Genomic DNA, 16,959 nt, shown 5'->3' with positions numbered 1-16,959 from the left:
TCCTCCCTCCCACTGAAAGTTCCACTCCAGCCCTGAGCAGAGAACAGTGTCAATCCCTCTCACTATACTGTCCCCTACTACCACTACCTTCTTTTTAGCTCCCCCCACTTAGATGGCTTCCTGTACTACGATGCCATCGTCAGCTTGCTCATCCACCCTCCAGCCCCCACTCTCATGCAAACAAGCAGAAAAACCTGAAACCTACTGGACAATTGCAGAGGCTCATGCTCCTGCACTCCTGCCCTTTGGGTCCCCTTACCTGCCTCACTCGCAGTCACACACTCCCACCCCTGGCCACTGACGAAATCAGAAGAAGTGGTGTGACTGCCTCCTGGTATGAAGCATCCATAACTGTCCCCCTCCCTGATGTGTCGCAGAGTCTGCAGCTCAGCCTCCAGCTCAGTGACTCTGGGCCGAAGTTCCTCAAGCCACATTTACTGCAGATGTGTTTGCCTTGGATCACATTGTTATCCAGGAGCTTCCACATGCTGCAGCCTTGACACATCACCTGTCCTGCCATCATTATAATTACTTAAATATATTAATCACTTATTTATGTTGCTTTCTTATATATTTGTTTAACTTTACAACCAAATTGTGTACTATTTTTAAGCCTTAGGGAAAGAATAGAACTTAAACACTTACCAGATACTCACCAAACAGAAAGCTACCTTCCCTTTAGTAAAGCAAGAACCAATTTCTATGGGGTGAGAAAGATAGAGAGGAAGCAAACACCTCCTTTCCCCAACACCCCCTCTCACCAAACTCCAAGGGCAGAATTTTGCCCTTGATGGGCGGGCGGGCCCCACTGGTTCGGCAGTGGGTGGGCAGCCGATCACCGCCGCCTAAACAGGCCCCGCCGCCATTTTGAGTGGGCGGGCCAATTAAGGCCCACCCAGCGGGCCGCCCGATGGGAAGTGCTATGTCCTTCCTGTGTGGGTGGAGGAGGAGGGATTCCCCAACTGTCAGAGTGCGCTCTTTCACGCATGCGCACGAAAGAGCACACAGCTCCCTGAGACTAGGTGCTGTCTCAGGGAGAGTGCTGAAAGTTTTATAAACTTAAAAAATAGAAAAATAAAAAAATTCTTAACATGTCCCCCTCATGTGACAATGTCAGACGAGATGGGACATCTTAATAAATATCACATAAAGTTTATTAAAGTTTTTTAAAAGAGCCATGAAACCTCATCCCACCAGTGGATGAGGTATCATGTATTATCAGAAGCCCGCTGGGGCTCCTGGCCTGCCCGCCAGCCTTAAGATTGGATGGGCAGGGCCTTTATTTGGCTTAATGATCCTGTCAATGTTGACAGGTCGGCAGGCGGACAGCTGATTTCACTGTCCACCCGCCTTCCTGAATATTTAAATGGGCCGGGATGACATCAGGGGTACCTCCCCACATTATCCTGCGTCATTTTCGTGTCAGTGAGTGGGCCCTGGTCCCAACTCGCCGACGGGAAAATTCTGGCCCAAGTCTTCACTCAGTTATTCAGCTGCACTCCATTTGTGCATTTGTATGAAGGCTATACTTTGCAGATAGAGGTTGATTGCCCTAAGCCATTTTACCAGACACTTGGGTAACTCCAATCTGAATTATGAAAATAAGTACAGTGCAAACACCTTAAATGGAATAATTTTTTTCTGAGTACAAGCAGCTTTAACAGTTGTTATAAAGCATCATTATGTCACATGTTCTCCAATGCCAAATATAAACTTTCAATCACAGGCTCTGTCTGTTTACTTAGAAGTCAGTTTCTCGACACAGATCAGGCCATTGTGTAAATGTTGTTAAAACATGTTGAGGTAATGACAATCTAACAGAGCCCTGGCTCTGTATGTAATCGATGTGGCTCATCATCCTTTTAAAAGTTAAAGCAATTTAAGTAGAAGCACAGACAGAAATCACTTTAGATTATTCAAAATGGGTAAATAATGTACCATAATGACACTTGAATGCTGCCTGCCAAGCATCTGAAAGCTTCAATATGACAAAAACTAAAGTTCTGCAATGGGACAATAAATGTAAAATAATTTGTCTAATCCTTGAACAGTGTTCACAAAATTACTTTCTGTTGTGATTGTGCCAATTTTGTGAGCTGAAGGACTCAATAAACGTTTGAGTTGCTCCCAGTCAGGAACATTTAGTCCCTTTGAGGTCAAGTTAATTGCCGCAAGTACGTTTAAGTTGAGCATGAAATTGAATCCTTGTGTTCGTAACGAACCAACATCTGTATGAAGACCACACTTTGCAGACAGACGTTGATTTCCCTCAGCCATTCTACTGGACTTGCTATAACTCCAAACTGAATGGAAATTTCCTACTTAGCCTTGTAATCGGCACAGCTTTCGTCCACCTGTATAAGGCCAGTGATATAGAGGTAAAAGCAAAATACTGCAGATGCTGGAAATCTGAAACAAAAACAAAAATACCTGGAAAAACCCAGCAGGTCTGACAGCATCTGCGGAGAGGAATACAGTTGACTTTTCGAGTCCGTATAACTCTTCATCAGAACTAAGGAAATTGGGAAATGAGGTGAAATATAAGCTGGTAGAGGGGAGTGGGACAGGTAGAGCTGGATAGGGGGCCAGTGATAGATAGAGGCAAAGCAGAGATTGCCAAAGATGTCATAGACAAAAGGACAAAGGAGTGTTGACGGTGGTGATATTATCTAAGGAATGTGCTAAGGGAGACATTAAGGGTAGCAAGCAGGACAAGCTAGTGGCAGATGGGGGTGGGGTGGGGGGAAGGGATTGAAATGGGCTAAAAGGTGGAGATAAAACAATATCTGATCTCCATCTTTTAGCCCATTTCAATCCCTTCCCCCCACTCCACCCCAAATAGGCCATCTGCCACTAGCTTGCCCTGCTTGCTACCCTTAATGTCCCCATTGGCACATTTCTTAGATAATATCACCACCAACACCTCTTTGTCCTTTTGTCTCTGACATCTATAGCAATCTCTTCTTTGCCTCTACCTATCACTGGACCCCTATCCAGCTCCACCTGTCCCACCCCCCCCTACCAGCTTACATTTCACCTCATTTTTCTATTTCCTTAGTTCTGCTGAAGAGTCATATGGATTCAAAACGTCAGCTATATTCCTCTCCACAGATGCTGTCAGACCTGTTGAATTTTTCGAGTGATATAGAGGGTCAGGTTCAGATCTGGGGACTTCCTATACTGAAAAATCCAACTTCCCTTCGCCTTCAAAGTCAGAGAAAATGGCCAAGACAATCTGATCCCACCCACTATATAGAATGTCTTTGTGGTAAAATCCCTATTGTCGTCAATTTTGGTGCTAAAATTTTCCCAATGGCCATTTTAATTGCTTTTGCTCTTCAGGTTACTTTTTGGCTTATCTTGGAATGTAGGGCAGCATATTCCGGGGTGGGTTTGGGGGGGTGGGGTGTAGGGGGGTGTGGCACCCACCCCCACACCTTGCCTCCGAGCCGACTCACTCTGCCCCAGCCCATCCTACGGGCTACATAAGCTGTCAGTGGGACTTACACTGGGGAGGAAGTCTCAGCCTCGGGAGCTCCCGGCCAATCCGATTAGCCGTCAGCTGCAGCAGTCCCGGCAGTGCCAAGAGCAATTGTGGGTGCTGCCAGCACGGCAAGCAGGCCAAAGAAGAAAGTCCAATGGATCCTGAAGTGAGGCAAGTCAGGGCTCTTGGTCAGGGAGGATTTAGGCTGTTTAGGGAGGGGGCTGGTGGCAGGGGTGGGGGGGGTGGGGGTGGGGGGGGTGGGTGTTGGTGGGGAGGGTGGTGCGGGTGGTGGTGGGGGTAGTGCGTTTTACAGAGTAGGACTGTAGGAAGAAAAGAGGGTACTACCCTACAGGGGCTGCCACCCCAATGCACAAAGGCCACCCCCTGAAGTTAGTAGTCCCCCTTCCTTCCTGTTATTTTAAAAAGGTTTTTCAAAGAAACAGCCCACCTACTCCTGCCTGACTGCCCATGCCAACCACGTCATGGCATTAGGGCAGCGTATTAACGGGGTCAATTGGCTTGTTAACAGGCTCAACTGACTCTTGGTTGTTTATTTAAATATGGTGGGCGTGCTGCCGATTTGACTGAAAATACTCCTGGTGGGGGCAGGGAAAATCCAGCGCTTCGTTTACCCACTAAGCCAAGGAGACAACATTATTTGCTGCTGGGCTGCATTTTACATGCCCCCACCCTGGCGTGTTTTCGGCAAGGGGGTGGGGCGGGCACATAAATTAGGGTGGGTGCCTACCCCACCACCTTCCCAACCGACCCCAAGGCCCATCCCATAATATGGGGTGTGCGCGGGCAACAAAATCAGCAGCCCACCCACAATATTTAAATGGGTAATCAAGGGTCAATTAGGCTTGTTATCAAGCCAGTTGACCCTGATAATAAGCTGCCACACAATAAAATGGGCGGGTGGCTGAAACTGTGGTTGTTGGGTTAGGAGGTGTATGCTTGTAATGTGCAAGTCTGTAAATAAATGTTTATAGATGTGTGTAAAGATTGACTTCAGTTCTATCCTTCACCAATCGGTTTTCTGAAGTATAAGATCAGGGCAGAAGCCCAGTTCTCCCAAGACCTGGATTGCAGTGCTTCTGCCACCAGTTGCTTTGCAGATTTGCTAATTCAGCAAAGGCCATGAATCAACTCTGGTGTTTATGGTGAATCAAATTCATTAGGACTTGTCACGCTAGAAAAGAACATAAAACGGGTGGGAGTGAGCAGCCCAAATTTTTTTACATCCTCTCTTCAAAGGGAGGGAAAGAAAGAGGTTTCTATCTTCGGGAGCTGCCCTTTGCAGACCAAGCTACTGCCCGTCTATGAAGGAACCACCTCTTTCCTCCTATCCGTCCGCAGAAGACTGAGGGGCGACCTGATCGAGGTGTACAAGATTATGAGGGGCATGGACAGGGTGGATAGGAAGCAGCTGTTCCCCAGCACCCCAGCAACACCCCCCTCCCAGACTTCCCCAAAGCCTCCCTGTCCAAGGCCACGGACTTACCCGTCTTCAGGGATCCATGGGCCTTCTTCCTCCAGCTCTTGCAAACCCGAAAGCACCCTCTAATTGGCTCTTGGTGCTGCCAGCACTGATGGAGCTGCCAGCCAATTGTGCTTCTGCCCAGAGAGCGACGGAAGTCCCGCTCCGCCCTTGTTAAGCCCGCCTGTAGCACACAATCCACACTGACTTTGCTTCTGTGTGGGGGAGCCATTTGTGCACCGTGATCCCCCCAGCATTATTCAACCCACTATAACTTACAGTCCAATCAGACACTAGGAAGTTCTGAGGAGCAAAGGGACCTTGGCGTGTGTGTCCATAGATCTCTGAAGGCAGAGGGGCATGTTAGTGAGGTGGTGAAAGTGCATGTGGGACACTTGCCTTTATCAATCGAGGCATAGAATACAAAAGTAGGGAGGTCATGTTGGAGTTGAACAGAACATTAGTGAGGTCACAGCTGGAGTACTGTGTGCAGTTCCGGTTGCTACATTATAGGAAGGATGTGATTGCACTGGAGTGGTTGCAGAGGAGATTCACCAGAATGTTGCCTGGGATGAAACACTTAAGTTATGAAGAGAGTTTGGATAGACTTGGGTTGTTTTCGTTGGAGCAGAGAAGACTGAGGGGCGACCTGATTGAGGTGTACAAGATTATGAGGGGCATGGACAGGGTGGATAGGGACCAGCTGTTCCCCTTAGTTGAAGGGTCAGTCACAAGGGGGCATAAGCTCATGGTGAGGGGCAGGAGGTTTAGAGGTAATGTGAGGAAAAACCTTTTCACCCAGAGGGGTGGTGACTATCTGGAATGGACTGCCTGGGAGGGTGGTGGAGGTGGGTTGCCTCACATCCTTTAAAAAGTACCTGGATGAGCACTTGGCATGTCATAACATTCAAGACTATGAGCTAAGTGCTGGTAAATGGGATTAGGTAGGTATGGTCAGGTGTTTCTCACGTGTCGGTGCAGACTCGATGGGCTGAAGGGCCTCTTCTGCACTGTGATTCTGTGAAGTGGTTAAATGGGGAGGATCACGATATTAGAATCATAGAGCCATAGAAAGCAGCACAGAAGGAGGGCATTTGATCCTTTGTGTCTATGCTGGCTCTCTGTAAGAGTAATTTAGTTAGTCCTGCTTCCCCACTCTTTCCCCATAGCTCTGCAATTTTTTTCCTTTCAGTTGCTTGTCTAATTCCCTTTTGATAGTTATGATGCATGAGCCTCTCAGACAGTGCCGTTAAGAGTCTAACCGCTCACTAAGAATTCTTCTCCATGTCGCCATTGCTTGCTTTGCCAATCACCTTAAATTGGTGTCCTCTGATTTCAACACTTCTGCCAAATGAGAAAAGTTTCTCTCTATCAACTCTGTCTGGACCCCTCAAAGTTTTGAACATTCAGAGAATCTCCTTTCAACTTTCTTTTGTCTAAGGAAAGCAGCCTCAGCTTCTCTAATCTATCCACAAATCTGAAGACCCTTATCCCTGGAACCATTTTTATACATCTTTTCTGCACCTTCTCTAAAGCCTTCACATCTTTAACAATGCGTGCACATTTCCCCACAGGTGCATCTGTTCTCGCATCCTCTTCAGAACTCTGCTTTTTATACTTTATTGCCATGGACGGTTTACACAATCAGTGGCCGTGGCTTCAGCCCTAAGGTCTGGCATTGTCTCCCTCAATTTCTCTGTCTCCATATTTCCCTTTCCTCCTTTAAGATGCCCTCTAAAAAAAAACACCAATTTGACCAAGTCTTTGTCTGTCTGCCCTAATATACCCTTTTGTGGCTCGATGTCAAATTGTGTTCGGTAACACATCTGTGAACTGTTCTAGGGCATTGTATTATGTTAAAGGTGCTAAATAAATACAAGTTGTTATTGTTGTTCCACAAATAGAAGGAGATAACCAAGCAGACAGTTTCCAGGATTAATGCTGGCCAGGATACTGGAAGAATTGTCTTTCCTTCTTCAGGGTGTGTCAAGGAATTTTTTACATCCACCTGAACAGGCAGATAGGATTTGACTTAACTTATCCAAAAAATGTCATCTCTGACAATACAGCTTCTCTTGGTAATTCATTGAGGTATTGAAGAATAGTCATATGGACGCAAAGCTTTGGCCAGAATTTTCCAGCCCCTTATGCCAGTGGGATCTTCCTGTCCCGGCAAGTGCACAGGGATTTCAATGCCTCGCTGACCCCACTGCGGGGTAACCTGCCACAAGGGGAGTAGGGAGGGGGGTGGGGGGTGGAGGAGGTGGGTGGGGGGGGTGCTGGAAAATTTCTCCTTTAACTCTGTTTCACTCTCCACAAATGCTGCCATACCTGCTGAGTTTTTCCAGCACTTTATTTTTATTTTGGTTCCCAGTTTCTTCAGCTGTCTTGCCACTAAGCTCCGGAACTCCCCCCATAAACCTCTCTGGCTCTCTCTCCGCCTTTAAGACCCTCCTTAAAGCTTACCTTTCTGGCCAAGCTTCTGTTCACACCTCCTATGAGCCCAATGTCAACTTTGCATTTCTGTGAAGCATTTTTGAACACTTTCTACATTAAAGATGCTATATAGATGTAAGTTGTTGTTGTAATCTAACAGTGATTATCCATTGATCAATAATGAACTTGACAATTAAATACCTTCTTTAAACTAAGCTGGCTTCTAATGTAATGAGAACACATTAAACTCTGTCAGGTTTTGATGTCATACTGACTATACTTTCTCAGCACAGCTATTCTGCATTGCACCAGTGCAGTGCCTGAAGTTCATATAATGCTTCATTTCCTACTTTTAATAAGCTCCCATTGCAGGTTAACTGCAGAATGGAGAGGTTAATTTTTTCTGATACTGAGAGAAAGTTAATTCCCAGTATTTCAGTTTCAGAAAAGTGCCTATTTTGTGTAGCTGCGCTGTAAGTAATTTGTGCAGATTACCTGGACTACTCTCAATTCTGATCCATTTTGATAAAGCGTCTGCTCATTCTTGGCTTTTGAATCGCTGACTAAGCAACATTTGTACAGGCACCAGAGTGAGACCTCAAAATTAGATGACATCAGTCTGCATGCATGCACCCCAATTTATCTGAAAGCAGAGATGTATCTTGCCAAAGCTATCTCTTTTAGGGGAACTGAAGGGAACAATCATTCTATGTGCCTTCAGAAAGAAAGCCTTGCTTTGGATGGCAGATTGATTATAAACCAGTGCAATCGTGTATTTTCATTGGGAGAAGGGTCTTTGACCTCAAGTGTTATCTTTCTCAGAATACCATAGTTGAGAAGATCTTGGAGCAAACTACAAAAAAGAATTTACAGCAAGATGTAAACTCCATAGAATATGCATAACTTTGTAAAAGTTGAAGTTTTGCTAACATTTATTGTTCATTTATCTTTATAAAGAAAGCATCAAATTGCAATGTACATGAGTGAGCTCCCACATTATAACTCAGCAATGATGTGCTTGAAGCAACAAATGTTTTAACTTAGCTCACTTCCATTGCAGTCTGCTACAAATCTATGCATTTCATTCCAGAATGCTGCAGTGGTAGGTGAAGCAATTGATTCCTTGATTTCTTTGTCGGTGGTTTGCTCCAAGATCTTTTCAACTATGGTATTCTGAGAAAGATAACACTTGGAGGTCAAAGACCCTTCTCCCAATGAAAATACACGATTGCACTGGTTTATAATCAATCTGCCATCCAAAGCAAGGCTTTCTTTGTGAAGGCACATAGAATGATTGTTCCCTTCAGTTCCCCTAAAAGAGATAGCTTTGGCAAGATACATCTCTGCTTTCAGATAAATTGGGGTGCATGCATGCAGACTGATGTCATCTAATTTTGAGGTCTCACTCTGGTGCCTGTACAAATGTTGCTGGTTCTTTGGCTATCTAGCTGTGGTCTTTGTAGCTAACTCTTTTGTTACCCAGTAAAGATCCATGAATATGATCATATGTGTGTGTTTGCATGTGTTGGAAAGATTGGAAAATAAAGGATAACCGAATTTTATCTACAGTAACTGTGATGAATTGCACCTTTCCAGGTAGACCATCTCTGAGACATTGGTTGGAATCGTCCCAGATTTGCATGTGGGATAACAGGTGAGAGAAATGATGTTCTACCCACCGGCTGCAATGGCGGCTTCTCAAGCTGTTTCGTCCCAATCCCGCCTCATTAATTATGCATTCCTGGGAAACACGCCGCATCGATGGCGGGCAGCCTCTCATTCACCCACCATGCCATCACCTCACCGCTTCATCACGCCAGGCACCATATTTAAAGTGCAGCCAAGTGCACGTCTCTCAGCGCTTCCAGCCCACGACTGCTGCACAGAAAACGTGGTCCAACAAGGCAAGAAGTGTGCAGCCCCCTGGTTTAATGAAGCATCCCTCAAGTGCATTTCGGGCACAGTGGAGGCCCGCCGGTATGTCCTCTACCCCTGTTCTGGCCGCAGGACAGGCAGCAGCATCAGCAATCTGGCTGGGGAGGTGAAGGCAGCAATGGTCAGCACCAATGCCCTGCAAAAGAGGACAGCCACCCAGTGCCACAAGAGGATAAATGATCTCATCTGTTTCACCAGGGTAACTCAGTCTTCTCATCACTCTCCACTCACACAATCACAAACCATCACAAGTCCACAGGGATCTCACATCTCAAGGGGCAACACCACTAACTCTCACACACACCCTCACATCTCCATCAGGCTCCTGCCCTCTTAAACTCATGTCCTCATCCCGTCCATGGCTCCGCTCACCACACATTCCATAGAGTGCCATGTGTCCTGCTCACACTCCCGCCATCTATTTCCATGCAGGAGAAGCCTGCACACATCAGCAAGAGGAGGTCCCAGACTGGGGGTGGAGTGGCCCACATTAAGCCTTTTACTCACTTTGAGGAGTGTGCTGACTGGTGAGAATGTGGAGCATGCCTGTGGCAATGGTGAGTTTGGCAGCGAACACCCACAAGAGGATTCTGCACCACATCCCTCTCTCAACCCAACTGTGAGTGCTCTCCCTCCTGTTTTTGACTCTGCTGCCATGCACTAATTATCTCTACTTTGATTCGCTGGGAGCTCTGCCAAGAGACCAACACTCTCAGCCAGCCAATCCCACAATTCCATCTGCATCCTTACCACCAGCCAAGAGGACACATCCTTCACTGAAGAGGTGGAAATAAGCAGCCTGGAAGACCCATCACAGCGCTTACCCACACCCTTCACCAGCGCAGAGACACACACCGCGGTGGGTCCTAGATCTAGAGCAGGTACGAGTTCATAATCTGATGGTTAACACAAAGACACATGTCTGCATCAAGAGGAGGCAGGTTCAGCCGAGCTCCCTGGCACTCGAAGGACTGCTGAGGAAGGGGCATCTGTGAGGTCCGAGTTAGATGTCGAGCCTCTGGATTTGGCCTTCCAACTCATCCTGCAGAGTCAGCAGAAGGCGGGGGAACATCATGCAGAGCTGTTGAAAGCCCTCAAAAGAGTTGCATGCGATCTAGAGGAGTGCGTCTGCCTCCTCCCTGATGAAGTGGTGCCTACATGTGTGCGTATGGAGGTCTCCATAATGAGGGTGGTGGGTGCAATGGAGACCCTGATCCAGCAGAACACGTAGATGTGTGTAGACCTGCACTCGTGGTAGCTGTTCGTGAGTTCCTGCAGTGATGGCGCAAGAAGAAAATGGGGTACCTTGCTAAACCCCCCAGGTGCTCCTTCCCTCAAGCAGTCAGCCCAGGGCCCTCGGGCACCCGAAGGGAGGAGGAATGTCAGCTGGACAGCCCTGGGTCATTCACTCAGGAATCTCAGAGGCTGTCCGCCTCCTCCAAATCACCTTTGTTTTGAGCCTGTCACCGTAGAGGGAGCAGCTGGCCCAAAGGTGGACAGACAAAGCAAGCCGGGACCCCCAAGGCCTAGGCGTTCCAGTGGACCTACACCAAAGATATCAGAGGCAACAGGGCCAAACATTGCACAGGTTGTCTCCACCCCTGCTGCAGATGTCAGGGCAGCACCTAGAAATCTGAGGCGTTCAAAAGTTAAGAAATTCTGATCACTGTTGGTTGCATTTTATCCCTGTACTATCTGGAAATATATTCACTTTCACTGAATAATTTGTAATAGAGCATTTCAGCTTGATTGACAGGCTTTGAGAGTCCTCTCACTGCATTCCCACCCCCACCCCACCCACCTACCCCCCACCACCACCACCCCCCTCCCCCCACCACAAAGCAGTTCAGCTGAAAGCAGCTGGCCGACGAGTGATTCTGGAGGGACACATTGTGTGCGGCAGGGCCTTTTAGAGCCTTGTGCAAGCGCTCTCATACACGCGTGGATCCCTTCCGTACTACACTCATCTCACTGTCCTGAGCATTTTCAATGCTGCTTCCTGGGATTCGCTTTCAGTTGACCTGCATCTCCGCCCACCCAATGATCACACTCCCATACAGCACCCTATCTCGCCCACCATGATTCTTGTTTCGCTTTTGATTTAGACAGCATGGCAGTATTACAGTTTTTCTTTTGCACCCCTGTCCTTTTCCCTCCCCCAGTCATCCATTTCCTTTCTCCCATCACTGTCGAACCCCCTGGCATCACTATCCACCTCCTGTCTGTGACCTACGAGCCATAACCCTTTTCCTTCAGAGATATCCAGGTGAACGTGCACATTCCCTTTCTTCCCAAAAGTCCCACCCCCATCCACATTAACCTTCCCGACCTCCTCCTCCCTACCCAAAGGGTTTGTGTCTATCTCCGGGTTCCCACCCTCCCTTCTACCAACATTGTCAAACCGTCACCCTCCCACCCTACTACCTCAATCTACCCTTGGTGGCCATTCTCACCATCCCCTCGTTCCACACCCACCCTCAGTTCGCTTCCCAGGAGGTAGTCATGGACTCATCAGAGCCCTCCTCTTGCACGTTCACCTGGACATCCCCACCTTGGGTCTCCTTCCCCATTGGAACTCCTTCCCTCCTGCCGTCTCCTTCATCCCTTGGAACTCCTTCCCCCCTCATGTCTCCTTCCTACTGGAACTCCTTCGGCCCCCCCACCAGACTCCTTCCCCCTTGGAACTCCTTGGAACCTCTTACTTCTTCCTCCACTTTACTCTTTCCCCCTTCTCAACTTGTTTCTCTGCCCTTACTCCTCCCCTCTCCACACACCTTCCTCCCCCCCACCTGGCCTCCTTCCCCTCCCTAGACTCCCTCCCCTCCCCACACTCTTTCCCCCCTCCGATCTCCTTCCCTTACACCTTCCATCCCCCACCCTTACTCCTACCTCCTCAGTTGCTGTTTTCTCATGTATTATCCCCACCTTCTCCCCCCGTAGTCCCTCCCCCAACATTAACCCCTGACACTTTTGTTCCCCCCTCCCTACCTCACCCCCACCAACACCTTTGTTACCCTCCTCCCAATACCTTTTCCCCTCGACCTTCCTCTCCCACCCCCCAGTACATCTTCCTCTGCCAAACACAGCTGGACCTTCTTCTCCACCTCCTCAAGCATCATCCATTGTGAGCAGACCCTAAACGGTGACTTTCCAACTACTGTGAGCTGCTTTCCAACAGAGCCATGTCCATGAGAATCCCCCAGCATGCCATGGATTTTCCTCCAGGATCCCATTGTGCTCAGACTACATCATCTTCTGTTCCTCAGATGTCTGCGATACGAGCAAGGCCCTGGCGGTAAATCCTGCCTTCTTCACATCACACTTGTCAAGCTGTGTGCTGAACCGATGTGGGCGGACGATCCAGCGCAGGGCGATGATTCCGGCAAGCTGGCCTTATAATGATATACAGATGTACTACAATGAGGTTCCCGACATCCATTGACGGGCAGAAAAGACGATTGCAAACTGGCTTTACGACGTTGTGGAACCAATTTTTGGCCTTCTCGCCATGTTGTCCACTGATGCCACCAAACACCCCTTTGCCAGCAGGCATGGAAAATTCCGCCCATTGGCATAACAATGCTGGCAGACATGAGAGTGGTCCAGTCATTATCACATTGTGCTTTCTTAATGTCACAATTAGCACCTCCTTTAGCCAGTACAACCACAATTAACAACTCTTTAACCTTTTATCTATGACATCTTTTGCCATCTCTTCTTTGCCTCCACCTATCACTGGCCTTCTATCCAGCTTCATCGGTTCCACCCCGCTTAATCAGTACATATTTCACCACATCTTTAGATCTGAAGAAGAGTCATGCAGACTCAAAACATTAACTCTGTCTCTCTCTCCACAGATGCTGTCAGACCTGCTGAGTTTTTTCAGCATTTTTTGTTTTCGTTTCAGATTTCCAGCATCCGCAGTATTTTGCCTTTATTTATATCAGAGTTGTGTTGTACGCTTCGGTGGTTAAATTGGATAAACCACAAAAATGAGTGTGGGGGTTGTGGTCTGTGACTAACAATAGCCTTTTCTTTTGTGTTGTAGGCAGTACAGTAAATTTGTGATGCCTGCTGATGTACATCCCACAGCTTGCATCCAGTTCTATCACACTGAGTATTGGCCGCATGTATCAGCGGGGACTGAATATTCTGAGTGTGGAGTGCTACTTAAATCCAGCCTGCTTTAAGAGAAGTTTCAGCTGCAGCAAGTGGTGCAGGAGTCCTTTGTGACTTGAACCCTTTCTGTAACGTATTAAAGAATGGCTGAACGTGGGAGTGAGCATGCATCAAGGTTTTCAGATGCTGCAAAAAGGGCTCAGAGCAAGAAGTGGAAAGGAGATACATCCTGTATCCAGTGTGAGGAAGGTGCCAGACAAATGCTGAGTAGGCAGCGTGAGGTAGCAGTAGCAGCTCTCAATGCCAGGGTATTATCTTTAGAATGATCGACCTAAACGGAGTTTGTGTATTTGGTGACCCCTTTGTGGCCTTTGGAGATGATGTGTTTGGCCAGTTCCCCTGGCAGCATGAGGTGGACAGTGCTCTGGATCTCCCAGACCAAGATGGTGTGGCGCTTGTTGTAGTAAATGAGGTGCGAAGCCTTGGAGGTGATGTGCTCGAAAATGTCGGCAGCTAAGGAATTCATAACACTCCTGGCTTTAGACAAGATCCTGGTGGAAGGGTGGACCTGGGTCAGCACCCTATACACGTTAGTGTAATAGCTCTGCTTGTGGGATTTCCCTCGCTTCTTGGGCAGTCTCTTGGTGACTTTAGTCAGCGACTGCTTCGACGCCTTGCGGGACGCACCACTCTTAGCCAGAGCCGTCACCTCAGGCCATAAGACCATAAGACATAGGAGCAGAAATTAGGCCATTCAGCCCATCAAGTCTGCTCTGCCATTCAATCATGGCTTATAGGTTTCTCAACCCCATTCTCCCACCTTCTCCCCATAACCTTTGATCCCCTTACCAATCAAGAACCTATCTATCTCGCTCTTAAATACTCTCAATGACCTGGCCTCCACAGCCTTCTGTGGCGATGAATTCCATAGTTTCACCACTCTCTGGTTAAAGAAGTTTCTCCTCATCTCTGTTCTAAAATGTCTTCCCTTTACTCTGAGGCTGTGCCCTCGGGTCCTAGTCTCTCCTACTAATGGAAACATCTTCCCCACGTCCACTCTATCCAGGACTTTCAGTATTCTGTAAGTTTCAATCAGATCCCCCCTCATCCTTCTAAACTCCATCGAGTATAGACCCAGAGTCCTCAAACGATCCTCATTGTTAAGCCTTTCATTCCTGGGATCATTCTCGTGAACCTCCTCTGGACCCTCTCCAGGGCCAGCACATCCTTCCTGAGATACAGGGCCCAAAATTGCTCACAATATTCTAAATGTGGTCTGACCCCTAAAGCCTCAGCAGCACATCCCTGCTTTTATATTCTAGTCCTCTCGAAATAAATGCCAACATTGCATTTGCCTTCCTAACTACCGACTCAACCTGTTGGTTAACCTTAAGAGAATCCTGGACTAGGATTCCCAAGTCCCTTTGCACGCCAGACTTCTGAATTCTCTCCCCATTTAGAAAATAGTCTATGCCTCTATTCTTCCTAACAAAGTGCATGACCTCACACTTCCCCTCATTGTATTCCATCTGCCACTTCTTTGCCCATTCTCCTAACCTGTCCAAATCTTTCTGCAGCTTCCCCACCTCCTCAATACTATCTGTCCCTCCACCTCTCTTTGTATCATCTGCAAACTTAGCCAGGATGCCCTCAGTTCCTTCATCTAGATCATTAATGTATAAAGTGAAAAGTTGTGTTCCCAACACTGACCCCTGCGGAACTCCACTGGTCACCGGCCGCTATCCTGAGAAGGACCCCCTTATCTCCACTCTCTGCCTCCTGCCAGATAGCCAATCCTCTATCCATGCTAGTACCTTGCCTCCAACACCACGGGCTTTTATCTTACTGAGCAGCCTCCTGTGCGGCACCTTGTCAAAGGCCTTCTGGAAGTCCAAGTAGATAACATCCATTGGCTCTCCTTTGTCTAACCTACTTGTTACCTCCTCAAAGAATTCTAACAGATTTGTCAGGAATGACCTCCCCTTGATGAAACCATGCTGACTTTGCCTGATTTTACCGCACTTCCAAGTATTCTGAAATCTCATCCCTAATAATGGATTCTAAAATCTTACCAATGACCGAGGTCAGGCTAATCGGCCTGTAATTTCCCGTCTTTTGCCTCACTCCCTTCTTAAACAGGGGGGTTACATTAGCGATTTTTCAGTCCTCTGGGACCCTCCCTGACTCCAGTGATTCCTGAAAGATCACCACCAACGCCTCCACTATCTCTTCAACTATCTCCTTCTGGGTGTAATCCAACTGGTCTATGTGATTTATCCACCTTCAGACCTTTCAATTTTCCTAGCACCTTCTCCTTGGTAATGGCCACCATACTCACCTCTGCCCACCGACTCTCTTGAACTTTGGGGATGTCACTCGTGTCTTCCACCGTGAAGACTAACACAAAATACCTATTCAGTTCCTCTGCCATTTCTTTGTTCCCCACTACTACATCTCCAGCATCATTTTCCAGCAGCCCAATGTCCACTTTTGCCTCTCTCTAACCCTTTATATATCTAAAAAAAACTCTTGCAATCTTCTTTTATATTACTGGCTAGTTTACCCTCATATTTAATCTTCTCCCTCCTTATTTCTTTCTTAGTTGTCCTCTGTTGGTCTTTGTAGGCTTCCCAATCCCCTGGTTTCCCACTGCTCTTCGCCGCATTGTGTGCTTTCTCTTTAGCTTTTATGCTGTCCCTGACTTCCTATGTCAGCCATGGTTATCTCGTCCTGCCTTTAGTATGCTTCTTCTTCCTAGGGATGAATTTTTGCCGTGTCTCCCAAATTACTCCCAGGAACTCCTGCCATTGCTGTTCCACTGTCATTCCACTCGACTTGGGCCAACTCAAGTATCGCTCCAAGAACATGAATGCAGTGCAGGAAGAAGTTTAAAGATCTGACATGAATTGTAAAGGCGAGTGAGTTCATCTTCAAATGGCATAACCTACCAACTGCATCCCTAGCCTCAATTCACTAAATCCAATCACCCTCCTACCAATAATTTACATTAATAAATACTCACTGCTTCAATTTTTTTGGTTACCTCAACATCGCATATTTAGCACTATTGCAATAAAAGCGAAATACTGTGGATGCTGGAAATCTAAAATAAAAACAGAAGTATTAGAAAAACTCAGCAGGTCTGACAGCATCAATGGAGAGAGAAACAGATTTTTGAGTCCAATGGGGCTCCTCTTCTGAACTGCAAACTAACACTGTTGCAAACCTCACAATCACAAGTCACAGCTCATATATATGAGCAGCTATTAAACAGTAATATCACCCAAACATATTTCAAGGCTTTCATTGACAGATTTCCTTCTTCCTTTCATAGCAGGAGGCTGCAGCAACAAGCTGGAGGGGGATAAGCGCACACTCACGCTTTAACCTCCGGGGGCAGACGATGTGGCCATCATGGGAAGTGGCATTGGTGAGGCCATGGCTACTGGCAGCACTGGAGGGATTGATGATGAGGGTCTCTGCATACCAAGCCCTCTTTCTCCTT

The 16,959-nt window shown here is 47.4% G+C and overlaps 1 protein-coding gene across 1 annotated transcript; it reads right to left on the bottom strand.

Moving 5' to 3' along the window:
* Positions 1-13,785: 13,785 nt before the first annotated feature.
* LOC121275987 (histone H2B type 1-L-like) lies at positions 13,786-14,181 on the bottom strand. The gene has a single exon (XM_041183930.1). It carries the CDS (start codon positions 14,179-14,181, stop codon positions 13,786-13,788), a length of 396 nt encoding a protein of 131 aa, XP_041039864.1.
* Between the last annotated feature and the right edge of the window lie 2,778 nt (positions 14,182-16,959).

The sequence above is a fragment of the Carcharodon carcharias genome, chromosome 3 (assembly GCF_017639515.1).
Source record: "Carcharodon carcharias isolate sCarCar2 chromosome 3, sCarCar2.pri, whole genome shotgun sequence".
In the NCBI taxonomy this organism is placed as follows: domain Eukaryota; kingdom Metazoa; phylum Chordata; class Chondrichthyes; order Lamniformes; family Lamnidae; genus Carcharodon; species Carcharodon carcharias.
Note: the sequence above shows the minus strand (reverse complement) of the source record. Positions and strands in the feature narration are given on the sequence as shown.

What these genes read in the sequence shown, in the direction of transcription:
- LOC121275987 (XM_041183930.1), bottom strand. Translation starts at nt 14,181, where the DNA reads ATGGTCTTATGGCCTGAGGTGACGGCTCTGGCTAAGAGTGGTGCGTCC.